The sequence below is a fragment of the Magnolia sinica genome, chromosome 2, assembly GCF_029962835.1.
Source record: "Magnolia sinica isolate HGM2019 chromosome 2, MsV1, whole genome shotgun sequence".
In the NCBI taxonomy this organism is placed as follows: Eukaryota; Viridiplantae; Streptophyta; class Magnoliopsida; order Magnoliales; family Magnoliaceae; genus Magnolia; species Magnolia sinica.
The window spans coordinates 65,523,307-65,544,296 of NC_080574.1; the positions used below are offsets into that span (position 1 = coordinate 65,523,307).

General features: G+C 41.7%; 1 protein-coding gene and 1 long non-coding RNA gene across 3 annotated transcripts in view; both read right to left on the reverse strand.

Moving 5' to 3' along the window:
- Window positions 1-20,990, reverse strand: part of LOC131237167 (uncharacterized) — a 35,049-nt gene that overhangs the window by 615 nt on the left and 13,444 nt on the right. The window contains exons 6-7 of one of the 2 annotated variants that reach the window (XR_009167078.1): window positions 679-803; window positions 462-537 (exon numbers count right to left, since the gene is read on the reverse strand). Coding sequence is in view for 1 of the 2 variants with exons in the window: in XM_058234837.1 (XP_058090820.1) it covers window positions 690-803 (114 nt within the window). In the remaining variant the exon portion in view is untranslated. The remainder of the gene's footprint in view (window positions 1-461; window positions 538-678; window positions 804-20,990) is intronic. The other variant, XM_058234837.1, reaches the window with a different exon arrangement.
- Window positions 1,541-3,494, reverse strand: LOC131237168 (uncharacterized). The gene is made up of 2 exons (XR_009167079.1): window positions 3,366-3,494; window positions 1,541-3,315 (listed from the first exon to the last, which is right to left on the reverse strand). It is a non-coding gene; the product is annotated as an uncharacterized LOC131237168 (long non-coding RNA).

The window sequence follows — 20,990 nt, forward strand, 5'->3', positions numbered from 1 at the left end:
ATCAATCGAAAGATCCGAGAATAAAGAGTTCAGGTTTAATGTGGTTTGGAGTCAATTAAAATCATTTGAATTTCAATGTGCATCACTAATAATGTACTTGGTAATGAAATAGAGACTTGATATCATGCTTTGCCTCTCCGAATCATTCCTCTACTTTCCGCTCAATTTTATCAATGAATGAAAACAATCCGTCTTTAAATCACATACAAAAGTTTTTTCTTTCAACCAAATGAGTTCTTTCTTTAGAAATTGATTTTAATTCCCAAAAAATGATTTTTCTAGGGCTGATCTTCTAAAATGTTTTTTAAGTGTTGAATCAATTTTTTTTTAAAAAAATACATAGTTTAAAACAGAATGTTGCTAACTAAAGGCATGACTGGCCTATGCAATCTCTCCTTGCCATAATCACTTCAGAATTTTTGATTGAATGAATACTCAGAGAGCTTGATTTACTATTTTACCAGAAGTTCAACCTCCAAGAATAGCGCAACAATGTGAAATGAGCAGAATCACTCTCGCTGAACTGAAAATGGAGTCCTACAACCATGGCAATTTTCTATCAGAACTATAACAAGCACTCCATGATGCAGCATGCCATGAAAGCCAACCCAACTTGGTTTATTTTATTTTATTTTATTTTAATTCAAACTATTACCAAACCAAACGCAAAATAAATACCTTAAAATAATTCAGCAAAGGCCTCTTAATTTTTTGTAATCTTCATGCTTCAACAATGAACTCTTGATCTTAAGCCAATCTGCTGGTTTTGGCATGATAATTGCAATGTACCCTTCTCTAGCCGCCTGCAAAGAAATACAAAAATAAAAAAGAAGGGCAGGCATCATAAATGTCTCCCTCAACTTGGCAACTCGCTACTATTACTTGAAATCATTTCCCCAAAGAGACTAGCATTATGGTTTTTTGAATGGTTCCATTCTCCAAGGATTTCCCATGGTGACATTCCATAAGAACTAAATTTCATATTTCTCAGTTACAGATCCCAATTTAATCAAACCAATTGAAATCCTAATCTTCATAACACTATAATCTAACAAAATGACACATGTTTCCTACTCACATTGTTGTCATGAAAAACCCTAAAAACAGACTCTATGCGGCTGAGTTCTGGGAATTTGATGGTGGATTGGTGCGGGTCTGATCAAACACAAACACTATTGTGAAGATCACATTGAACTGCATGCCATTTCATCACTTCACCCAGACTGTCTTTGCATCAACAGGTAAGGAATATGTGGCTTGTGCTGTAAAATTCCAACGACAGTCAAAGGCAAGGATGATGAAGTTAATTCACCACAGAAGCAACAAATGTTGGTCTCTTTTTCTTCTTTTTTGACAAATACAAATGTTACAGCCTTTGCATATATTTATATGCTCTCATGCTGCAAAAGGGTCTCGGGCTGCACTGAGATGATGAATTATCCTTTATCTGATCAGATACTCAATAACAGTGCATCACCCCCATTCTTCGTGAAGAAATGTGGTGCAGAAGACTGGCTGTTATGATTGCTTTTTTGTTTAATTGTGCCAAGCTGCAATGTTTGCTTATTTATGAGCTGTTTATTTCTCTTATGCAAATGCAAATGCAAATGGTCTATTTCAATCTTTGTTTTTTAATATTCGAAATCATATTTTGATGAAATGGGTGTTTGACTATTTAACTCAATAAAGATTCTGTTTTTGCATCATTTGTCTGTTCACTGATGTAACTCACATGGAAATCTGATAGTAATGCTATGAAACTTGCTGATCAACAGGCACAGTTGTATTGGCAGATTCTATGATGAAATGGTCTTTGCTTTTGATGTCCATCTGAATGTAATCTTGCTCAATGGTTCGATTGTACAGTGTGTCAACACCCCATACATGATAGGTAGATGTGCACAAACATGTTTTTAAATACCGTCTACCATTGTGTATGGTTGTCTCTGTAGTACTTAAGTATTGACAGATTTTTCATAGATTTTCCCAGTTTACACGATACCAATCAACACAAAAAAAGAAAAAAGAAGGAAACAGAAAATGAACTTGAATTCCATGGAAAATAGCCTTGCAAAACAAACAAAGGAATCTGGATTTAATTCCACCGTTTTGCTTGTCAATTACTATTTCCCTTGGTTCCCTGACCACATTTCAGATTCTTCCTATCTAAACAGGCCCTAACTAATTATGAAACCAGTTCCCAAATTGTCCCAATCAGCCCTTAACATGTCCATAAATCAGTCCATGACGATAACCTAGCTCTTTTCCCTAATTGATGTGGACATCAGTGGTGCACCCTTTAGAGTGTACTAAAGGAGGAGGCGTTGCCGACAGAGTACTGGAGCGGAGGAGTTGATGTGAATGGACACCAGGTCCATCAGACCCATTTTTTGATGCACTACGAGTGTAGGAGCGGCACGACCGCACCCTGACTGCAGGCCCATGGGGTGAATTTCACACCCTGTCGTGCGGGTATTTTACTTTTATGTCTTTTTGTTCTTTTCCTTGTTTTCAGAGGCTTTAGTGCACTTTTTATTTTTCTGTAGCTTATATATACTGTAACAAATCATATTTTATTAGTGAATGAATGAGAATTAGTATGCTTTCTTCATCTTTTACCAAAGATATTAGGGTTTCAAGATTGGCTCTTAGGTGTTGAGGATTCCACCCCGGTTTCAGATTTTCCTTCTTTCTAGATCTTCAAGATGCAAGAAAAGGTAAGAATCAACCGTCTTCTTTTCTTTGATGCCCTAGAATCCGTACTCTCTTTCATCTCTAATTGATGCAGACATCGGTGGTGCACCCTTTAAAGTGTACCAAATGAGGCGTTGCTGATAGAGTACCAGAGCAGAAGAGTTGATGTGAATGGACGCTGGGTCCATCAGACCCATTTTCTGATGCGTTATGAGTGCAGGAGCGGCATGACCACACCCTAACCACAGATCCATGGGTCGGATTTCACACCCTGCCACACGGGTGTTTTAGTTTTGGACTTTTTTGTTATTTTTCTTGTTTTCAAGGGCATTAATGCACTTTTACTTTTTCCATAGCTTATATATATGTTGTGAGGAACCCTAGTTTCGTTATTATTGAATGAATAAGAATTCGTCTATTTTCTTCTTCTTTATTCAAGAGATTAGGGTTTCAGGATTGACCCTTGGGTGTTGAGGATTCTATCCCGATTTCGGGTTTCCCTCTTTCTAAGATCTTCGAGGTGAATGAAAATGTAAGAATCATCCTCCTTTTCTTTTGACGACAAAGGACCTATACCTTCTTCATCTCGAACCCCTCATCCTTCACCCCTTTCGTTTCTCTCTGGATACCCTTTTCTAGTTTGAACGGAAAAGAGGTTTCTCTCTGGATACCCTTTTCTAGTTTGAACGGAAAAGAGGGATGGTTAGTCAGTAGAATCAGATTCAAGCTTACTTGTGGACTGACTTATGCTAGATCTGAGATATCCTCATATCCTGAAGTCCTCCCTTTTTACTGTTTACGTGATCTTATGCTAAGAGGCATGATCCTGATGGAATAAAATCATCTTTGTGTTGAGATTTACCTAATCCTTTTGTTTGGAAACAGTTAGTTAATTGGTGTATTTATTTGAATATTTTTTAACCTTATTATGCATGCATCTAGGGTTAGGTTATCACATGTCCATGCATCAGGAAGCCATCTTTGAGCACGAACTCATCCGAGCTATGCTGGGCACCTAAGAGTAACACATATATTCCCCCAAAATCTGGACACATGGGATACTCGTCTTTCAATTGCTCAAACCCGACAACTTCTACACTCAAGGAGTTAAGCAATGTCACTCTACTACTAAGGGCATCGGCTGGTTTGTTCTCGATCCCGGTTTTATATTCCTAAAGAAACGCTACCCACTTAGCATGCCTTGGTTTAAACTTCTTTTGGGAATTCAAATACCTCAAAGCCTCATGATCAGAAAACAAGACAAATTCTTACGGTAGAAGATAATGACGCTAATGACATAGCGACTGCACTACCGCATAAAATTCTTTGTTATAAGTGGAATACTTTTATTTTGCCTCATTCAGTTCCTCACTGAAATAGGCAACTGGATGACCCTTTTTGGCTTCGTACTCCTCTTATACCTACGCCTGAAGCATCACACGTTACTTCAAAGACTTTAGAAAAATCTAGAAGACGCATGACGGGGAGCTTGTATCATCTTGCCCTTAATATCTTTGAATGTCTTATCTGCGGCCTTAGACCATATGGACTCCCCCTTTTTAATGCAATCAGCAATGGGAGCCATAATAGTGCTAAATCCTTGAATGAACCAACGATAAAATGTTGTTAAGCCATGAAAGCTTCTTACATCATGTATGTTCCGCAGTTCAGGCCAGTCAACTATGGCCTTGACTTTTTCTGGATCCGCTCGCATCCCTACAGACAACACTATGAACCCTAAGAAAACAATCCTATCAGACATGAATGAACATTTCTTAAGGTTCGCATATAACCTCTTTAGTGGTACTATATATGAGTATATCACCAAAATAAACCACTAAGAACTTCCCCATGAAGGGTCTCAAAACCTAGGTCATCACGCGCATAAAGTATCGGGTGCATTAGTCAAGCCAAAGGACATGACCAACCACTCGTACAACTCATCCTTTTGTCTTGAAGGCTGTCTTCCACTCATCTCCTAGGCGTATGCGTATTTGATGATACCCGCTCTCGACGTCTATCTTGGAAAAAATGGTGGATTTAGCCATCATGTCTAACATATCATCAAGCCTCGGTATCGGAAACTGATACTTAATCGTGATCTTATTAATGGCCCTACTGTCCACACACATCCGCCGCGTACCATCTTTCTCAGGCATTAATAGCGCTAGTACGGCACACGAACTCATGCTCTCACGGATGAAACCCTTTCACAGGAGCTCATTTACCTGCCTATGCAACTCTGCATGCTCTGCAGGGTTCATCATGTAATGAGGAATGTTTGGTAAAGTAGACCTCGGGACGAGATCAATAGCATACTGGATGTCCCGCATAGGTGGAAGCTCATCCGGTAAATCCTCAGGGAATAAATCATTGTACTCCTCTAGAACCGGAGTCACCTTAGGGGGTAACTCTACGTGAACCTTGGGTGTAACTTCCCTAGCCATTAGGGCGTAAACCGTCGAATCATCCTGTCTCTTTCTCAAACTCTTTTGCATTTATGATATGTAGAGACTTCGGAATATATTTCCTCACATCCTTGACTCACTCGTTTTCACATCCCTAGCCTTGTTCGTGTGGCTCTTAGGTGGCAACGGATTAATCTTGATTTTCTTGCCCTCATGCGTGAATGTACACACATTCGAGTGACGAAAAATCGTGGCATCTCTATCATATAACCACGACCTCCCTAGAATGATGTGACCGACATCCATAGGTAAAACATCACACCACAATGTCTTTATATGAACCGATTTGGATGGGGAATAAACATTGCTAGGACACAGGCATAGAAGACATGTCAACCCAAGAAACCTTGTAGGGTTGAGGGTGAGGGATGGGCTTCAAACCCAAATGAGTGACTGTGCTAACAGAGACCACGTTGGTGCAACTACCACTATCCACAATGACTTTGCAATTTTTGTCACCGCTCTTGATAAACGTGTAGAAAATTGTGCTTTTGCGCCAATCATCACTCTCCTAGGCTTTCGCTAAAGCAAATCTAACTACGGCTAGTGGTGCAGCCTCTGGTTCTTCTTCTTCATAATCACTAGCACTTATCCTGGGTGATATTCCTCAACTTCATAATCACCCATGCCATCCGCATTTACATTTGACTCGTCTATGACTAAGGCTTTCTCACGAGTCTTTGCCGTGCACTGGTATACGAAATGACCCGTACCTCCACACTCATAACATTTCAAGTGACTACCACTGCTAGGATTGGCACCAAGGACACCTTTGCCCTTATCATCCTTAGGCTTAGGCGGTGCACTAACTTGCGCCCTAGGCTGACTTCCAACATTAGACTTGGTTCCCTGAAAACCAAATCTAACATTAGTGTCTCGGGACTCAAAGCGCCTCATGACGGGAGACTTTAGGTAAAGCTCTAACTCCTGTACAACTTGGTAAGCCTAATCCAAGTCACCCACTACATGGGTTATAAGCTCACTGTGCAGATCCATGTGAAGACCCACCTTGAAACTCGCCAGCGTCACTAAGGGATCCTCCTGAACATCACACTGTATCATGTACTCAAATTTTGCGATGTAATCTGTAACCAACATAGATCCTTGGCGTAATGCTTGCCACTGATCGAGGAGCTTTTGACATTAAGAGAGAGGAAGATATTTTTCTTTTAATAGTTCCTTTGTCTCTACCTAATGTGCAACTAGGACACCTCCTGATCTCTCGATTCTACGCTCCATATTTGTCCAAAACAATTTCGCTTGACCCACAAGTTTCATATTTGCAAACTGCACTTGATGGTTCTCAGACATCTCATATCATTCGAAATAATGGTCCATATTCGCTAACCAATCAAGGAATGCCTTTGAATCAAGACGCCCATCAAAACTAGGAGCATCTACTTTAACACTCTTTAAGACCCTCTCATCGGCATCATAACGGTCTTGAGACTCAACAACGGGCTGAGTATTTCGCGCCCCTCCACGTCCTACCCCTCGGCCACATGCTCCACGACCTCTACCATGATTTCTTACCCGCTCCTCAACCACTCCCTCAACGTGAGATTGTTCATCCCCTCCAATGTCGGAGATTTCTCTCAAGGACGCTTCTATCTGATCTATATGGGTATTTGTGTTCCTAGACTGCGCCTCAATGACGGCTAAACACTGGTTGATCGTGTTCATCATCTCAGTCAACTGCTCCATGTTTAAGATCGAGTGTAGACCAAACCCTCTACCAGTCCGAGTGGGCATACGCAATAAGACTCAACTTAGATTTTCCTAAAACACGACTCTAGGAGATTGTTTTAACACAAGACTATGGACACCAATGATCCTAACCTTTAGAATGATGCAAATGTGAAAAAAAAGAAAAAATAATAAAATAAAATAAAAAATTCTAGACTCTTGATAACTCGATTTAAGACGACCCAATTCAAGAACTAGTCTCTGATACCAAAAATTGATGTAAGACGGCCTAATCCAACCTTAAATGAACGTGGTATTTGAAAGTGGTAGATTTATGCAATCTTTAAAAACAAATAAAAAAAATTCAACCTTATACATCATAAACACAATAAAGAAATAAGGTTAATGCAGCAATAATTATGGTCATCCATCACAAACACAAAGTATTGAATCTTAAAATCTGAATTTAGTCAGATCCAGTGAAAAATAGAACTTTCGTCTTGCAATAGGTCCGTCTAACGATCCAAGTGGATTTTCTAACCCAGAAAATATGAATTTTCTAGATTAGGAAATCTGAAAAATTCAGAAAAAAATTGGTGGTTCTTCAAATTTAGGCTTTGGGTGATGGGTTTTGAAGAATGTCAAAATATGTAAATATAGGGATGAAAATCTTTTAAGATCTAATAATTTAGATAAAAAGAAACAGGATCGGCTTCTAGATCTAAAGATTTTAGAAGAAAATGAAGAGAATAGGGTTAAAGAAAAGAGTACCTTGAGAAAAAAAAAAAAGGAAAGAGAAATAAAGGATGAGAAATCACTTCCCTGGGCCTCATGCACTCTTCCAATCACTGGAAGTCGAAGATGAAATCGTCATAAGCAAAAAGCTTTCTTTTTCTTTCATAAACATAACATGAAATGCTTTAGATTTAGGGCAACTCTTATAAATTCGTAATTACATGAAATTACCAAAATACCCCTACCAAAAAAAAAAAATTTTAAAAAAAATTCGCACAAAAATTGTGCGCGAACTGTCTCAAAACTTAAATTAATCAAATGTTCATAAACTAAATTCAAATTAAAGATGCATGATGGGCCCCGATGATAGCGCCGTGAAGGTGGCGTAATGAAGGTGGGCCGTGACGATCCAACGGTCCGATCACACCATCCTCGTGATCCAACGATTTAAATGTCTCCTTTAAGCAACTTACACATGTCACGAACACGTGTAAGGTCTTCAACTTCTAGAGACCCGACCCATACCCATCATCTAACCACATTGACACGGGTAATGCATCTCCTGCAATGATATACTTTGAATGACCTAGTGTCCGCATTAGAGGGCAACGATGGGGTGCGTCTTCAGCAACCTCAGAGATACCATGAGCACGAGGACCCCATCGCTAGGGTCATGAAGGGCATCAAGGTTGACACCCCCGGTTTTGATGGGTGATTGGACCCAAAGTTTTTTCCGACTGGTTAGTAAACATGAACCACTTCTTTGGGTGGCACGGTCTGTCAAACCGACAAAGGGTCAGGTCACCAAGATGAAATTGGTGGGCCAGGCAAAACTATATTGGGGAAATGTGGAGCGTCGCCGCAAGCGATCTAGAGATGAGCTAGTTCTCTTTTAGATTGAGATGAAAGAGTTGTTGCGAGAGAAGTATATTCTCCTTTCTTACAAGCAAAGGTTGTTAGATCAATGGCACACTTTGTAACAAGGATCCATGACGATGACGGAATACATCGCCAAGCTCAATAAATACATGATGAGGTGCGATGTGGATGAGGATTCTATTATAGTTCTCCTGTTTGCGTATGGGCCTCGGGCCTGAGCTTCAGCGGAAGCTCACGCTTCACATGGTCATCGGTCTGGAACATGCTTACCAAGTGGTGCAGGAACTGGAGCACTGTGTGCGCCAGTCCAATGTGAAAGGGATTGATTTTCGACCTATTACGCCTAGAGTAGCTCCGTAGGAAGCGAGACCCCAGTTCAGAATTCAACCCAGAGCTTAACCTGGTACCCAGCCAGTCAACAAAAATCAAAAATCGTAGTAACAATATGGTTGGACCAAGTACTAGGCCCGCGATGCCAGGGTAATGCTATCACTGTGGTGGCATGGGTCACATTGCTGCCGAGTGTTCAAATAAGGGTGGGCGCATTACCTTTGTTTCCAAACACCCCACAAGAGTGGCAGATAAAGTTGATGGTGACTGGGATGATGAGGAGATCATTATACCCTCCTTTGAACCAGCTAGTGATGTTAAGGATGATACTGTGGAGACTATCCCACTTGCAGTGGTGAGGTGCGCCTTGACCCAGACGAAAGAAAGCGAAGATTTGCCCAGAACTACCATTTTCCACACTTACACCAAGTGGGAGAAAAGAGCTGCAAAGTGATCATAGACAGCGGGAGCTGTGAGAATGTAGTTTCCCTAGTTACTTTGAGTCGCCTGGGGTTGAAGCTAGTCCATCACCTCAACCCATACAGAGTTTCTTAGGTGGATGCAATATCCCTCCCTGTGACCTAGCAATGCCTTGTTCCGATTGAGTTTAGACCATACAAGGACAAGTTGTGGTGTGATGTGGTCACAATAGATGTTGATCATACAATCTTAGGAAGGCCATAGCTCTATGACAAAGATGTCACAATATTCGGGCATACGAATAATTGTGTTTATTTGGGCATTCAAATAATTGTGTATTTAAGCATTGAGGAAAGAAGCTCGTCTTGAGCCCGTTCTCTCCCAAATCGTCCACAGGAGCAAAAAATGTTGCGTCCCCAAGCGGTTCTAAGAGTTAAAGGGCACAGCAGTCGAAATCTCTCCACATCATATATGCTAAGGAGTTTGAGAGAGAGACCAAGATGGGGACTATGGTGTACGGCCTACTGGTTAGGGAGAGTACACCCAAGGTTGCTATGGGGATACCCCAGGAGGTTCGTCCGGTCCTAGAGGAGTTTCAGGATGTCTTCCCCTTCCAGATGAGCTTCCACCGATGCGAGACATTCAGCATGCGATAGATCTTGTTCCAAGGGCGACCCTACCAAACCACCCTCACTACAGAATGAACCACATCGAGTATGCCGAGTTGAAGAGGCAAGTGGATGAATTGCTTAAAAAATGATTCATTTGTGAGAGTCTGAGCCTGTGTGTCATGCCCGCACTTTTTACGCCTAAGAAAGACGGCACGTGGCGCATGTGTGTCGATAGTAGATCTATAAACAAGATCACCGTCAAGTATCGGTTTTCCATACCGAGGCTTGATGACATGCTTGACGTGATGGCCGCCTCTACTATTTTTTTCGAAAATTAACCTCAAGAGTGGTTATCACCAAATTCCTATTTGCCTAGGAGATGAATGGAAGACTACCTTCAAGACAAAAGATGGGTTGTACATGTGGCTAGTTATGCCTTTCGGGTTAACCAACGCCTCAGAATGATGACCGAGGTACTGCGATCCTTTATGGACAAGTTTTTAGTTGTATACTTCGATGATATCCTCATTTATAGTACGTCCCCTAGCAAGCACATCGAGCACTTGAGGCAATTCAGCAACACATTGCGCGCAGAAAAGCTCTATGCGAACCTCAAGAAGTATTCCTTTTTGACCTCCCGAGTTATCTTCTTAAGGTTCGTTGTGTCGTCAGAGGGTATGTCTGCAGATCCTGAGAAAGTGAAGGCCATTGTCAATTGGCCTGAGCCGCGTACCATACACGACATGCGAAACTTTCATGGCCTAACTACGTTCTATCGGCAGTTCATCCGTGGATTTAACTTGATTATGGCTCTTATCACAGATTGCATACAAAAATGGGAGTTTCAATGGACTAAATGCGCGGCACGGGCTTTCTAAGATAAAAAGAAGATGACAAAAGTGTCAGTCATGCGTCTACCTGACTTTGCCAAAGTTGTTGAGGTAGCATGTGACACGTCAGGAATTGTCATAGGTGGAGTGTTAAGCCAAGAGGGACATCCTATGGCTTTTTTTAGTGAGAAGCTGAATGAGGCTAAACAACGCTACTCCACTTATGACAAGGAGGTCTATGCGGTTGTGAGATCATTGCGCTATTGGCGGCATTATTTATTACTGCAAGAATTCATCATGTTCTCTGATCATGAGGCCTTGAAATATTTGAGCTCTCAAAAGAAATTGAGCCCTAAGCATGCCAAGTGGGTATAATTTCTTCAAGAGTACACGTTCGTGCTTAAGCACAAGGCCGGAAAAGAGAATAAGGTTGCTGACACACTTAGCCATCATGTCATGACGTTGCAGTCATGAGCATTGAAGTCATAGGCTTTGAGCAACTCAAGGGTGAGTACTTAAACTTTCTTGATTTTGAGATCATTTATGCATCATTGTCTAGTGACCCGTTGTCGCGGAGTGTGGAGTTCGTCCTTACAAATGGATATCTTTTTAGAGGGGACAAGCTCTGTATCCCACACATTCCTCCGTGATTTTCTAGTTTGGGAGTTGCATGCCGAAGGGATGAGAGGTCACTTTGGTCGAAATAAAATAACTGCCCTTGTGTCTAATCTCTTTTATTGGCCTAATCTCCCAGCGAGATGTGACTAAGATTGTAGGATAGTGCCAGACATGTCAACTGGTGAAGCAGGGGAAATAAAATACAGGTTTATATACTCCTTTACTAGTTCCACATGCCCCGTGGCAATATATCAGTATAAACTTCGTGCTTAGCCTTCCTAAGACTATTCGTAAGCATGATTTCATACTCGTGGTTGTTGATTAGTTTTCTAAAATGGTCCACTTTCTACCTTGTTATAAGGCCTCAGATGCCTCCCACGTTGCTAAATTATTCTTTCAGGAGGTTATGCGACTTCATTGAGTACCTAGATCCATCATGTCTGATAGAGATACTAGGTTCACTAGTTATTTTTAGAAGACTATCTGGCATCTTTTGAGTACGAGGCTCCAGTTTTCTTAAGCATATCATCCCCAGTCGAATGGTCAAACAAAGGTAATGAACCATAGCCTAGGGAATTTGTTGAGATATTTGATTAAAAGACCACAATAAGACCTGGGACACTGTTCTTCCCAAAGCAGAGTTCGCATATAATTCTTCAGTGAACAAGTCCACAGGAATGAGCCCGTTTGAAATTGTTTTAGGCCTTAGACCCCGAGCCACCACATTTAATCTCCATGGCTACCTCACAGCATCCTTCAGAGTTATGAGAATCCTTCACCCAGCATATACATGCATTGCATAGTGAGATCAGGAGGAAGATTAATTTAAGTAATGAACATTATAAACTTTTTGTTGACACTCATGGGAGATTTAGAGAATTTCAACTTGGAGATAATGTCATAATTTCAACTTAGAGATAATGTCATGGTTTGTATTAGGTCTGATCGGTTTCCACCGGGATCCGTGAAGAAGCTTCATGCCTGTAACATAGGCCCACAAAAAATTGTGAAAAGGTTGATGTCTAATGCTTATGTTGTTAATATCCCTGCTACTATAAGCATCAGTTCTACATTTAATGTAGAAGATCTAGTTGCCCATCACGAGCTATCACCTCTATCTACATGTTCCCATGTTTCTTCCTAGATCCCCCTATATATGGACCTTGGCCACAGCCTGACCTTCCTGTACCCATCTAACCTTCTCTTCCACCTGCACCAAGAATAGACGAGATAAAGAAAAATTTGGACTCTGAGGCGGTTTCCACTTGTTCCGAAGGTTTCCAGAAATTCCTAGTCAAATGGAGGAACAGGCCTGTTACAGATAACTTTTGGATCATAAAGATAACTGCAGCGCATCGACCGCGATTTGCTCGAGAGATACAGAAGTTCACTTTTCCCAGTGACGAATTCTTTCTATCCAGGGAGAATTGATGCGGACATCAGTAATGTACCCTTTAGAGTATTCCAGAGGAGGAGGCGTCGCCGACAGAGTATCGGAGCGGAGGAGTTGATGTGGATAGACGCCAGGTCCAACAGACCCATTTTCTGACGCACTACAAGTGCAGAAGCGGCATAATCGCACCCTAACCGCAGGCCCATGAGGCGGATTTCACACTCTGTCATGCGGGTGTTTTAGTTTTAAGCGTCTTTTTATTCTTTTACTTGTTTTCAAGGGCTTTAGTGCACTTTTCGTTTTTTTTCTGTGGCCTATATATACACTGTGAGAAATCCTATTTTATTAGTGAATGGATGAGAATTCGTATGCCTTCTTCCTCTTTTACCAAAGATATTAGGGTTTCAGGATTGGTCCTTGGATGTTGAGAATTCCACCGCGATTTTAAATTTTCTTTTTTTCTAGATCTTCGAGGTGCAAGAAAAGGTAAGAATCAACCGTCTTCTTTTCTTTGATGCCCTAGAATCTGCACTCTCTTTCATCTCGAACCCAACTCTTCTTCATCTCTTTCGTTCCTCTCTGGATATTCCCTTTTGGTTTGAACGGAAAAGAGGGATGGCTAGTCAGGAGAATCGGATCCAAATTTGATTGTGGACTGGCTTATGCTAGATCTAGAATATCTTCATATCCCCAGATCCTCCATTTTTTTATTGTTTATGTTATTTTATGCCAAGGGGCATAATTTTGACAGAGTGATTTCATCTTTGTGTTGAGATTTGCTTAATCCCCTTGATCATAAATAGTTAGTTGATTAATTTTATTATTTGAATCTCTTCAACCTGATTATACATGCATTTAGGGTTAGGCAATCACATGTCCCTGCATCACCAATCAACCCATGTCTCAGCCCAAATATAGCCTGTAATCAAAACCCTAAATATAGTCTATTTTCTGCATTTTAGCCCCAATTCATATTAGGGTTCACAACGGGCCAGGCCTAAGGTTGGCTTCAGCCCGGATTTTGAACTTTCGGGCTAGGCCTATTCAAAATTTTGATTTTGCCAGGCCCGAGCCCAGCCCATTGACAACCCTAATTCAAATTCAAGTCAATCCCGCTTGCCTAAAAACTCCCCACATCTGCACCAAAGCCCAACACCTAATCCCATCTCTAACTGAGCATGATCTATCCATAAGATGACCAGAAGTTCACACCTATGACAGGCCATTCCTGGTCGGGACTTGTTGGTTGCCTGTCTTATAACCTCCATAGTCCATACCCACCTTTCACATCTCATAAGGCCATTCTAGTTACTTGATCTTGTTGAGATGTCTGCGATGAGCAGTTGCTCCTATGCTTCTTACAACAGTCCCTATCTGTATTCCACCACCTATCACGATATACCACCTCGATACCTCGGTTATTAAGAAATGCTGACTCACTGTGGAATATCAGATAGTTCCTAGATGACATAGACATATTTAAATGAGATGTTGGGGGAGATGTTGTGAAGAATAGAAAGACGAATTAACTCAAAAGACACTACTGACAGTCAGCATAGAAACAAAGGTCAATGGATCTCATTACATGGTGATAAATCATAATAAACCGTTACTACAATGAAATCTAAGCTGTGTGGAGAAAGGCAGCCTGAAGACCCAATGAAAGAACTGCCTGAAAAAAGTGTGACAATCCAAAATGGTGAAAAAGATGAATCCACTGATGGATCTATTGTTAGATCTTTCAAATGTCTAGACTCTTGAGTAATTGATGAATGGACCGACAAATCAACGAAAGATCATAATAAACCGTTGCTATGATGAAATCTAAGCTGTTTGGAGAAAGGCAGCATGAAGATCCAATGAAAGAAGTGCCTGAAAAAAGTGTGACAATCCTAAGTGGTGAAAAAGATGAATCCACTGATGGATCTATTGTTAGATCTATCAAATGTCTAGACTCTTTGAGTCATTTGATAAATTGATCGACAAATCAACGGAAGCTCACCTGATGTATCAATGGATAGATCAGATGATGGACCAGAAAGCGAGTTGTTTGTGGATGTAAGAAAAAATGCGAGAGACAACTCTGCAGTCAGATCAGCAAATATTGAGTGTATTAAAGCTGAGATAGACAGATTAATCTCATCACAACAACGACCAGAGTGGACAGCTTGAAGATCAGTGGTAAGATGTACAAAAGTGAAGGTCTTGGCCTGTGACAAGGTGAAAGAAGCAATAGCACTTGCTAATCTAGGGTTTGGTGATTACCACATCACCAGCTCCCGACAAAGACAACAAAGATAAGATACAAAGGCAACAAGTGGCAGCTGATGAGCGCAAACTCGAGGACAAGCTTGTCAAACCAGGGGGGAATGGTGCAGGACATGCAATCCTCAAAATGGGGTGTGAACTCCATAGCATACATGATTAGGAAATCAGGCTCTTCAATATGTCAGGTGGCCTGGAATTTTTTAGGCACATAGTCATAAGCAGATAAACTCTAAATAGTGCGGAAGACATTGGTTAGGCCCCACATGTGGTTCTACATGTGTGGATAGACTCCCAGTCCAAACTGTAGGTTTGTCCAACACCAGTCCATATGGTTATATCTAAAAATCCATTTTACTTTTTTGTTTATCTGTTTTACTAGGATAGCGAGTAGGTTGGTTGATTTGTCCTTCTTTTTCTTTCTTTTTTCCTTTTCTTTTACCAACAATCCTGAGTGGATTTGAACTCCTTATATATGTTTGTGTGAGCCTATATTGAGCAAAAATACTAGCTATTCGATTGATTGAAAAGCCTACTCTTTTTTTCCATTGGGATTGGAAAAAAGCCTAGAAGTGAGACTCTTCTAGAAAACGAGTGAGTGTGGGTGCTACTGTATGTCTGTATCTAAAAAAAAAAAAAACCCCAATTTCTCCACTTCTTCTCCGTCACCAATGACAGTTATGGAGGCAGCAGTGATGGTAGGGTCAGCAACCTCCTCGATATCGGCTACTGTGGTGGGGCCCAAAAGGGGGAAGGTGTTGTGTATGATGGATGCCTCCAAGATAATAGCTTATAAGATGCAAGGTAGATTTGGGCGGTAGAAAGGCTTATTTCTGGAACTCGATGCAAAACTGAGTCCACTTGGTGTAAAACCAAAGTGACCTAGTGATGCAGACACCAGGCCATTCAAAGTATATCAATGCAGGAGACGTGTGTTACCCGTGTCAATGTATTTAGATGACGGGTACGAATCGGGTCTCTAAAGGTTGAAGACCTTACACATGTGTTCGTGACATGTGTAAGTTGCTTAAAGGAGACATTTGGACCGTTGGATCGTCACGGCCTACCTTCATTACACCACCTTCACAGCACTATCATCGGGGCTCATCGGGCATCTTTAATTTGAATTTAGTTTATGAACATTTGATTTATTTAAGTTTTGAGACAGTTTGCACAATTTTTGTGCGAATTTCTTTTTTTTGGATCTTTTTTTTTTTTTTAAAGAAAGATGACGATTATATTAAAAAACAAAAAGGATTATAACTTAAAGAAAAGAGCCCGCTGAGATAGCAGACAAAACTAAACACCTAAGAAAAGGTAATCGTAGCCCTTCAGGGAATCTACATGAGTCGCCCATTCAATTAAACTCTACTTTGCCTTCAACAAGACAACCCCTGTGGGATTGGAGATATCCCTAAAACATCTGTTATTTCTTTCTTCCCATACTGACCACCAAACAGCAAGAATCACCATCCTCCAAATCGTCGTCCTAACCTTTCCAATGTGAACACCATGCTACGCTTGAAGAAGAAGATTAGCCTCAACAGGAACACACCAGCTGATCTTGAACCGAAGCAGGAAATCTGTCCATATAGAGGAAATGAAAGGACAATGCACTAAAAGGTGGTCGACTGTTTCTTCTTCCCGCATATAGCATAAGCAAATGTTAGGAATGATCATCCCTTTTCTCCTCAAATTGTCTACAGTTAAGATTTTCTTTTTGCCAACTAACCAGCAAAAGGCAACATTTTAGGGGGAGCAACATATTTCCAGATGTAGGAGGACTGATTGAGATCAGAAGCGGTCAGATTGATGTGTATCCAATTGTAAAGTGATCGAACTGAGAATCTGCAGGATTTTTCCGGTTTCCATATAATGCTGACAAAGGCGGATTGGATAGGAAAAGTAGCATAGATGCAATCTAGGAGATCAACAAATTCGCTAACCTCCCAATCTTGGAAATTCCTTCTACAAATCACATTCCACACTATCTTGTCGTCGGTCATAGTGTAACAACCAGCCACATTAATTTCCTTATCAGGAGCGATGAGGAATATGTTTGGAAATCTAGTTTTAAGCTGCAGGTACCCTACCCAAATATCTTCCCAAAATCGAATATTTGCCCTATTACCGAGGGCAAAGCCGACGCCAGTGAGCACCTCCTTTTTCATCTTTAAGACATCCTTCCAGATGGCCGACGCCCTATAGGAGGATGTGTCTTTAGTCCACCACCCACCGGCTGATCTCCCATATTTATGCTTGATAATGGTGTTCCAGAAACTCCCATCTTCCGCCCCTAGTCTCCAAATCCACTTGCCAAGTAAGTCTCTATTCATAGCCTTGAGGTCTTTTACCCTTGCTCCACCATCAAAGATATGAAGACACCTCTTTCCAGTTAAGAAGATGGAATTTCTTATTGTCCTCCATGCCGTGCCAAAGGAATTCCCGCCTTAAATTTTCAAGGATAGCCAACACCGAGATCGGACATTTGAGGAGGGAAATAAAATATATCGGAAGATTGGAAAAGCTGCTTTAATTAGAGTGAGGCGTCCTCCTAAAGATAGATATCAACACTTCCATCTAGCAAGATATTTCTTAAATCTGGAAATGACTTTCTCCCACGGCCTTTTGGGCAGCGAACCTATGCACAAGGGGAGACCCACAAAGGAAGATGGGAAGAAGGCCGCGGAACAACCGAAAGCTTTCGCAAGAGTTTTGATCTCCTCTCTCTCCATGTTAATCCCGAACAGCTTGGATTTCGCCATATTAACTTTCAGGCCTAAAACTGCCTCGAAGCAACAGATTGTGGTACGAAGGTTATCCACCTTGTCTGTACTGGCATCGGAAAAGATTAAGAAGTCGTCCGCATATTGAATATGAGAGATTGGGCTGGTCATACCTTTAATTTTGATTCTACTTAAAATACCTTCTGGTTGACCTTTATGTAGCATTCTAGATAAGGCCTCCCCTACAATAAGAAATAGAAAGGGGGAAAGGGGATCTCCTTGTCTTAGACCTCTCGAGCTTTTGAAGAAACCTTTTGGAGATCCGTTGAGAAGGATAAAGAAGTGAGCCGACCCGATGCATTCGCCCATCCAAGCTCTCCACTTTTCCCCAAACCCCATCCGATTCAACATATACTACAGAAAGCCCCAGTTGACATGATCATAGGCCTTTTCTATGTCCAACTTACATATAATATTCATTGAACCAGATCTAAGACTAGAATCCAAGCATTCATTAGCAATGAGGCCGCATCCACGATCTGTCTACCTGAGATGAAAGCACATTGATTTCCTGAGATGATCTTCCCAATTACCTTTCTTAATCAGGCCGCCAGAACTTTTGCAAGAATTTTATAGGGACCTCCCAATAAGCTAATCGGCCTGAAATCTTTGAGAGAGGCTGCCCTCGGCACTTTAGGAATAAGAGCTATGAAGGAGGCCCCAAGGCCTTTTGAGATCATGCTTCTACCGTGGAATTCATAAAAGAAGTCCATCACGTCTTTTTGAATCACTTCCCAGAAGTGTTGGAAAAAGGTAATGGGGAAACCATCTGGGCCTGAAGCCTTATCACCACCGAGAGAATCTATCACCTGTTTTACTTCTTCCACTGAAAAGGGGCATTCTAACATGTCAGCCTCTATAGACGAGATACTATCTAACTGAAGAAAATCCAAAGTAGGCCTACACCAATCTTCTCCTTTAAGCAAAGCACTGTAGGAAGCTACTATCTTGTATGCAATGATGTTTGTCTTCCATCCGGACCCCATTCACAACTATACTGCTGATTTTATTATTCCTAGCATGCATACTAGCAATGCTATGGAAATAATGTGTATTTCTGTCACCTTCTTTAATCCATTTTGTCCAAGATTTTTTATTCCAGGATATTTCTTTTTCGATAGCCCTGCCAGCAAGAGATTGGATTAACTGGATTCTTCTGGCCGGAGTATCAGAAGACATCGGAGCCACTTCAGCCTGAACGTCAATGCTGAGTAGTTCAAATAATAGAGAATCTGATTCTTGTTCCCTAATTTGAAATTCCCTCTGGTACCATTGCTTCAAAGCTTCCTTCAGCCGTTTTCGTTTAGAGCTAATCCTGAAACCTGCAAAGCCTTCTACCAAAAACCCAGACCACCAATCAGAAACCATCTGACTAAGACGTTGAATTTTAAGGCAGGAAGAATCGAATCGAAAAGGTTTGGAGCCCCAGTTCTGCTCCTAAACATCAAGGATGAGAGGGCAGTGGTTAGACGTGGTTCTTGGAAGGACAGATTGAGAGGTAGAGGGGAAGAGTTCTAGCCAATCAGGGGATACAAGAAACCTGTCAAGTCTGGAAAAGATGGGGTTTGCTCTCCCATTGGACCAAGAAAATCTGGAACCAAGCAATGGGAGATCCACTGACTCCTGATCATCAATCCATCGAGAGAAGGATGCCATCGCTGGAGTCACCGTGTTCCCATGGGACTTTTCTTCCACAAACCTGATAATGTTGAAATCCCCCACTATACAGCAGGGCCTTGCAAACATCTGTTTAGAGGCAGTAACTTCATCCCAGAATTGATTCCTGTAAGCTTCTTGAGTAGGGCCATAAATTGAGGAGAACAAGTAGTTAAACCCCGAAGAATTGTGCTGCAGCCTAACCGAAACCGAGAAGGAACCAACCCAATTGCTGAGGAGTGAACACTGAGACAATTTCCAAGCAACCAGAATGCTTCTGGCACTGCTAGTAGAATCAAGGACTACCCATTTTGCATCTCTAGCCTTCCAGAGGGAACCCATCAACCTATCGTCAAATCTTTTGATCTTCATTTCCTGAAAACAAATGACATCTGGATTATTCATATCACATGTGTCTTTTATTAACCTTCTTTCTGTTTAGACCCCACTCCCCTAACGTTCCATGAAATAAACTTCATTAGGGAACTAAACTTCCCCATAGTCCCTGATACCTACCTCTTCCCGTGAAATCATCTGAAATTCCTAGGCAATCCGCAAGATGTTGCAGTTCTCTGCTAATGCAGGATCTGGAGCGATGGCTTCTTGGCGATTTCGTATCTGAGAGGGGTCTGCCACGAGACTCCACACAGTGGAACAAGGCTATGAAGTCCTCCGAACAATCTCCGAAAGATAAGCCTAAAGATCTGCCAATGTGGCCCATTGCATCTCTGATCCACTTCTTTCTTTGAATTGTTTCTAGCAAATTAGCTCTATTAGAGTCGTCTGCGATCAGCTTGGTGGCAGCTTCTGCGTGAGCCGGGACAAAGCCATCACGAATCTGCGGAGGTTCGACTACTATAACCTCAATATCTGGTTCCTCTTGAAAAAGTGCCAAAAGGCTTTGATCTGTCCAGTCGCATAAAGAAGAAACGAGAAGAGGGCAGGGACATTGGGGAAGGCGAGTTTTCCGACTAATATGAACCTTGGTCGAATTCAGAACTTTCGGCACCCGGGATCTTCCTGAGGGTTGAATCGATCAGCAGGGTATGATTGTATTTGTTCTGAATAGACCTCGACTTCATCTGTAGAGAGGTTGGAGCCGAAGAAACATTATGCTGCACTCGGGAGGGGTTGACTGGAGAGGGAGCCTTGCCTGAGGGAGTTGAAATAACGACATAAGAGTCAGTCGGGCTGTTAAGATGGGAAACTAACCTTCGGTCTGCGATCGGGTTCGACTCAAGGATAAGTTGAGGTTGAAAGGTGCAGGATCCGATAAGCATAAGTCGACCCAAGACCCAATACCTTCAGGACCCAATTTGGCCCTTTTGGATCCATTGGGTCCGGGTCCTTTCCTTTCCACGTCGGGTTCACCACGCATCCTTGTCATCTGATCTCTGATGCTGCGATCTGACACCCTGAGATTGACAGAATCGAGGCTGTTGCGTGGCGTGTTTTCCGCCGTCTAATTGCGATGCTCTATGCCACGTGTCTCACCGCTAGCCAAAGTAGAGCGATGGGAAGAAGCTTCCGTGCCACGCGTCTAGCGAAAAGACCGCTCGCTGGCACAATCATTGATTGCAATAAGTGAAGGAGCAGAGGTAGGATCCAGTACTCCCCGG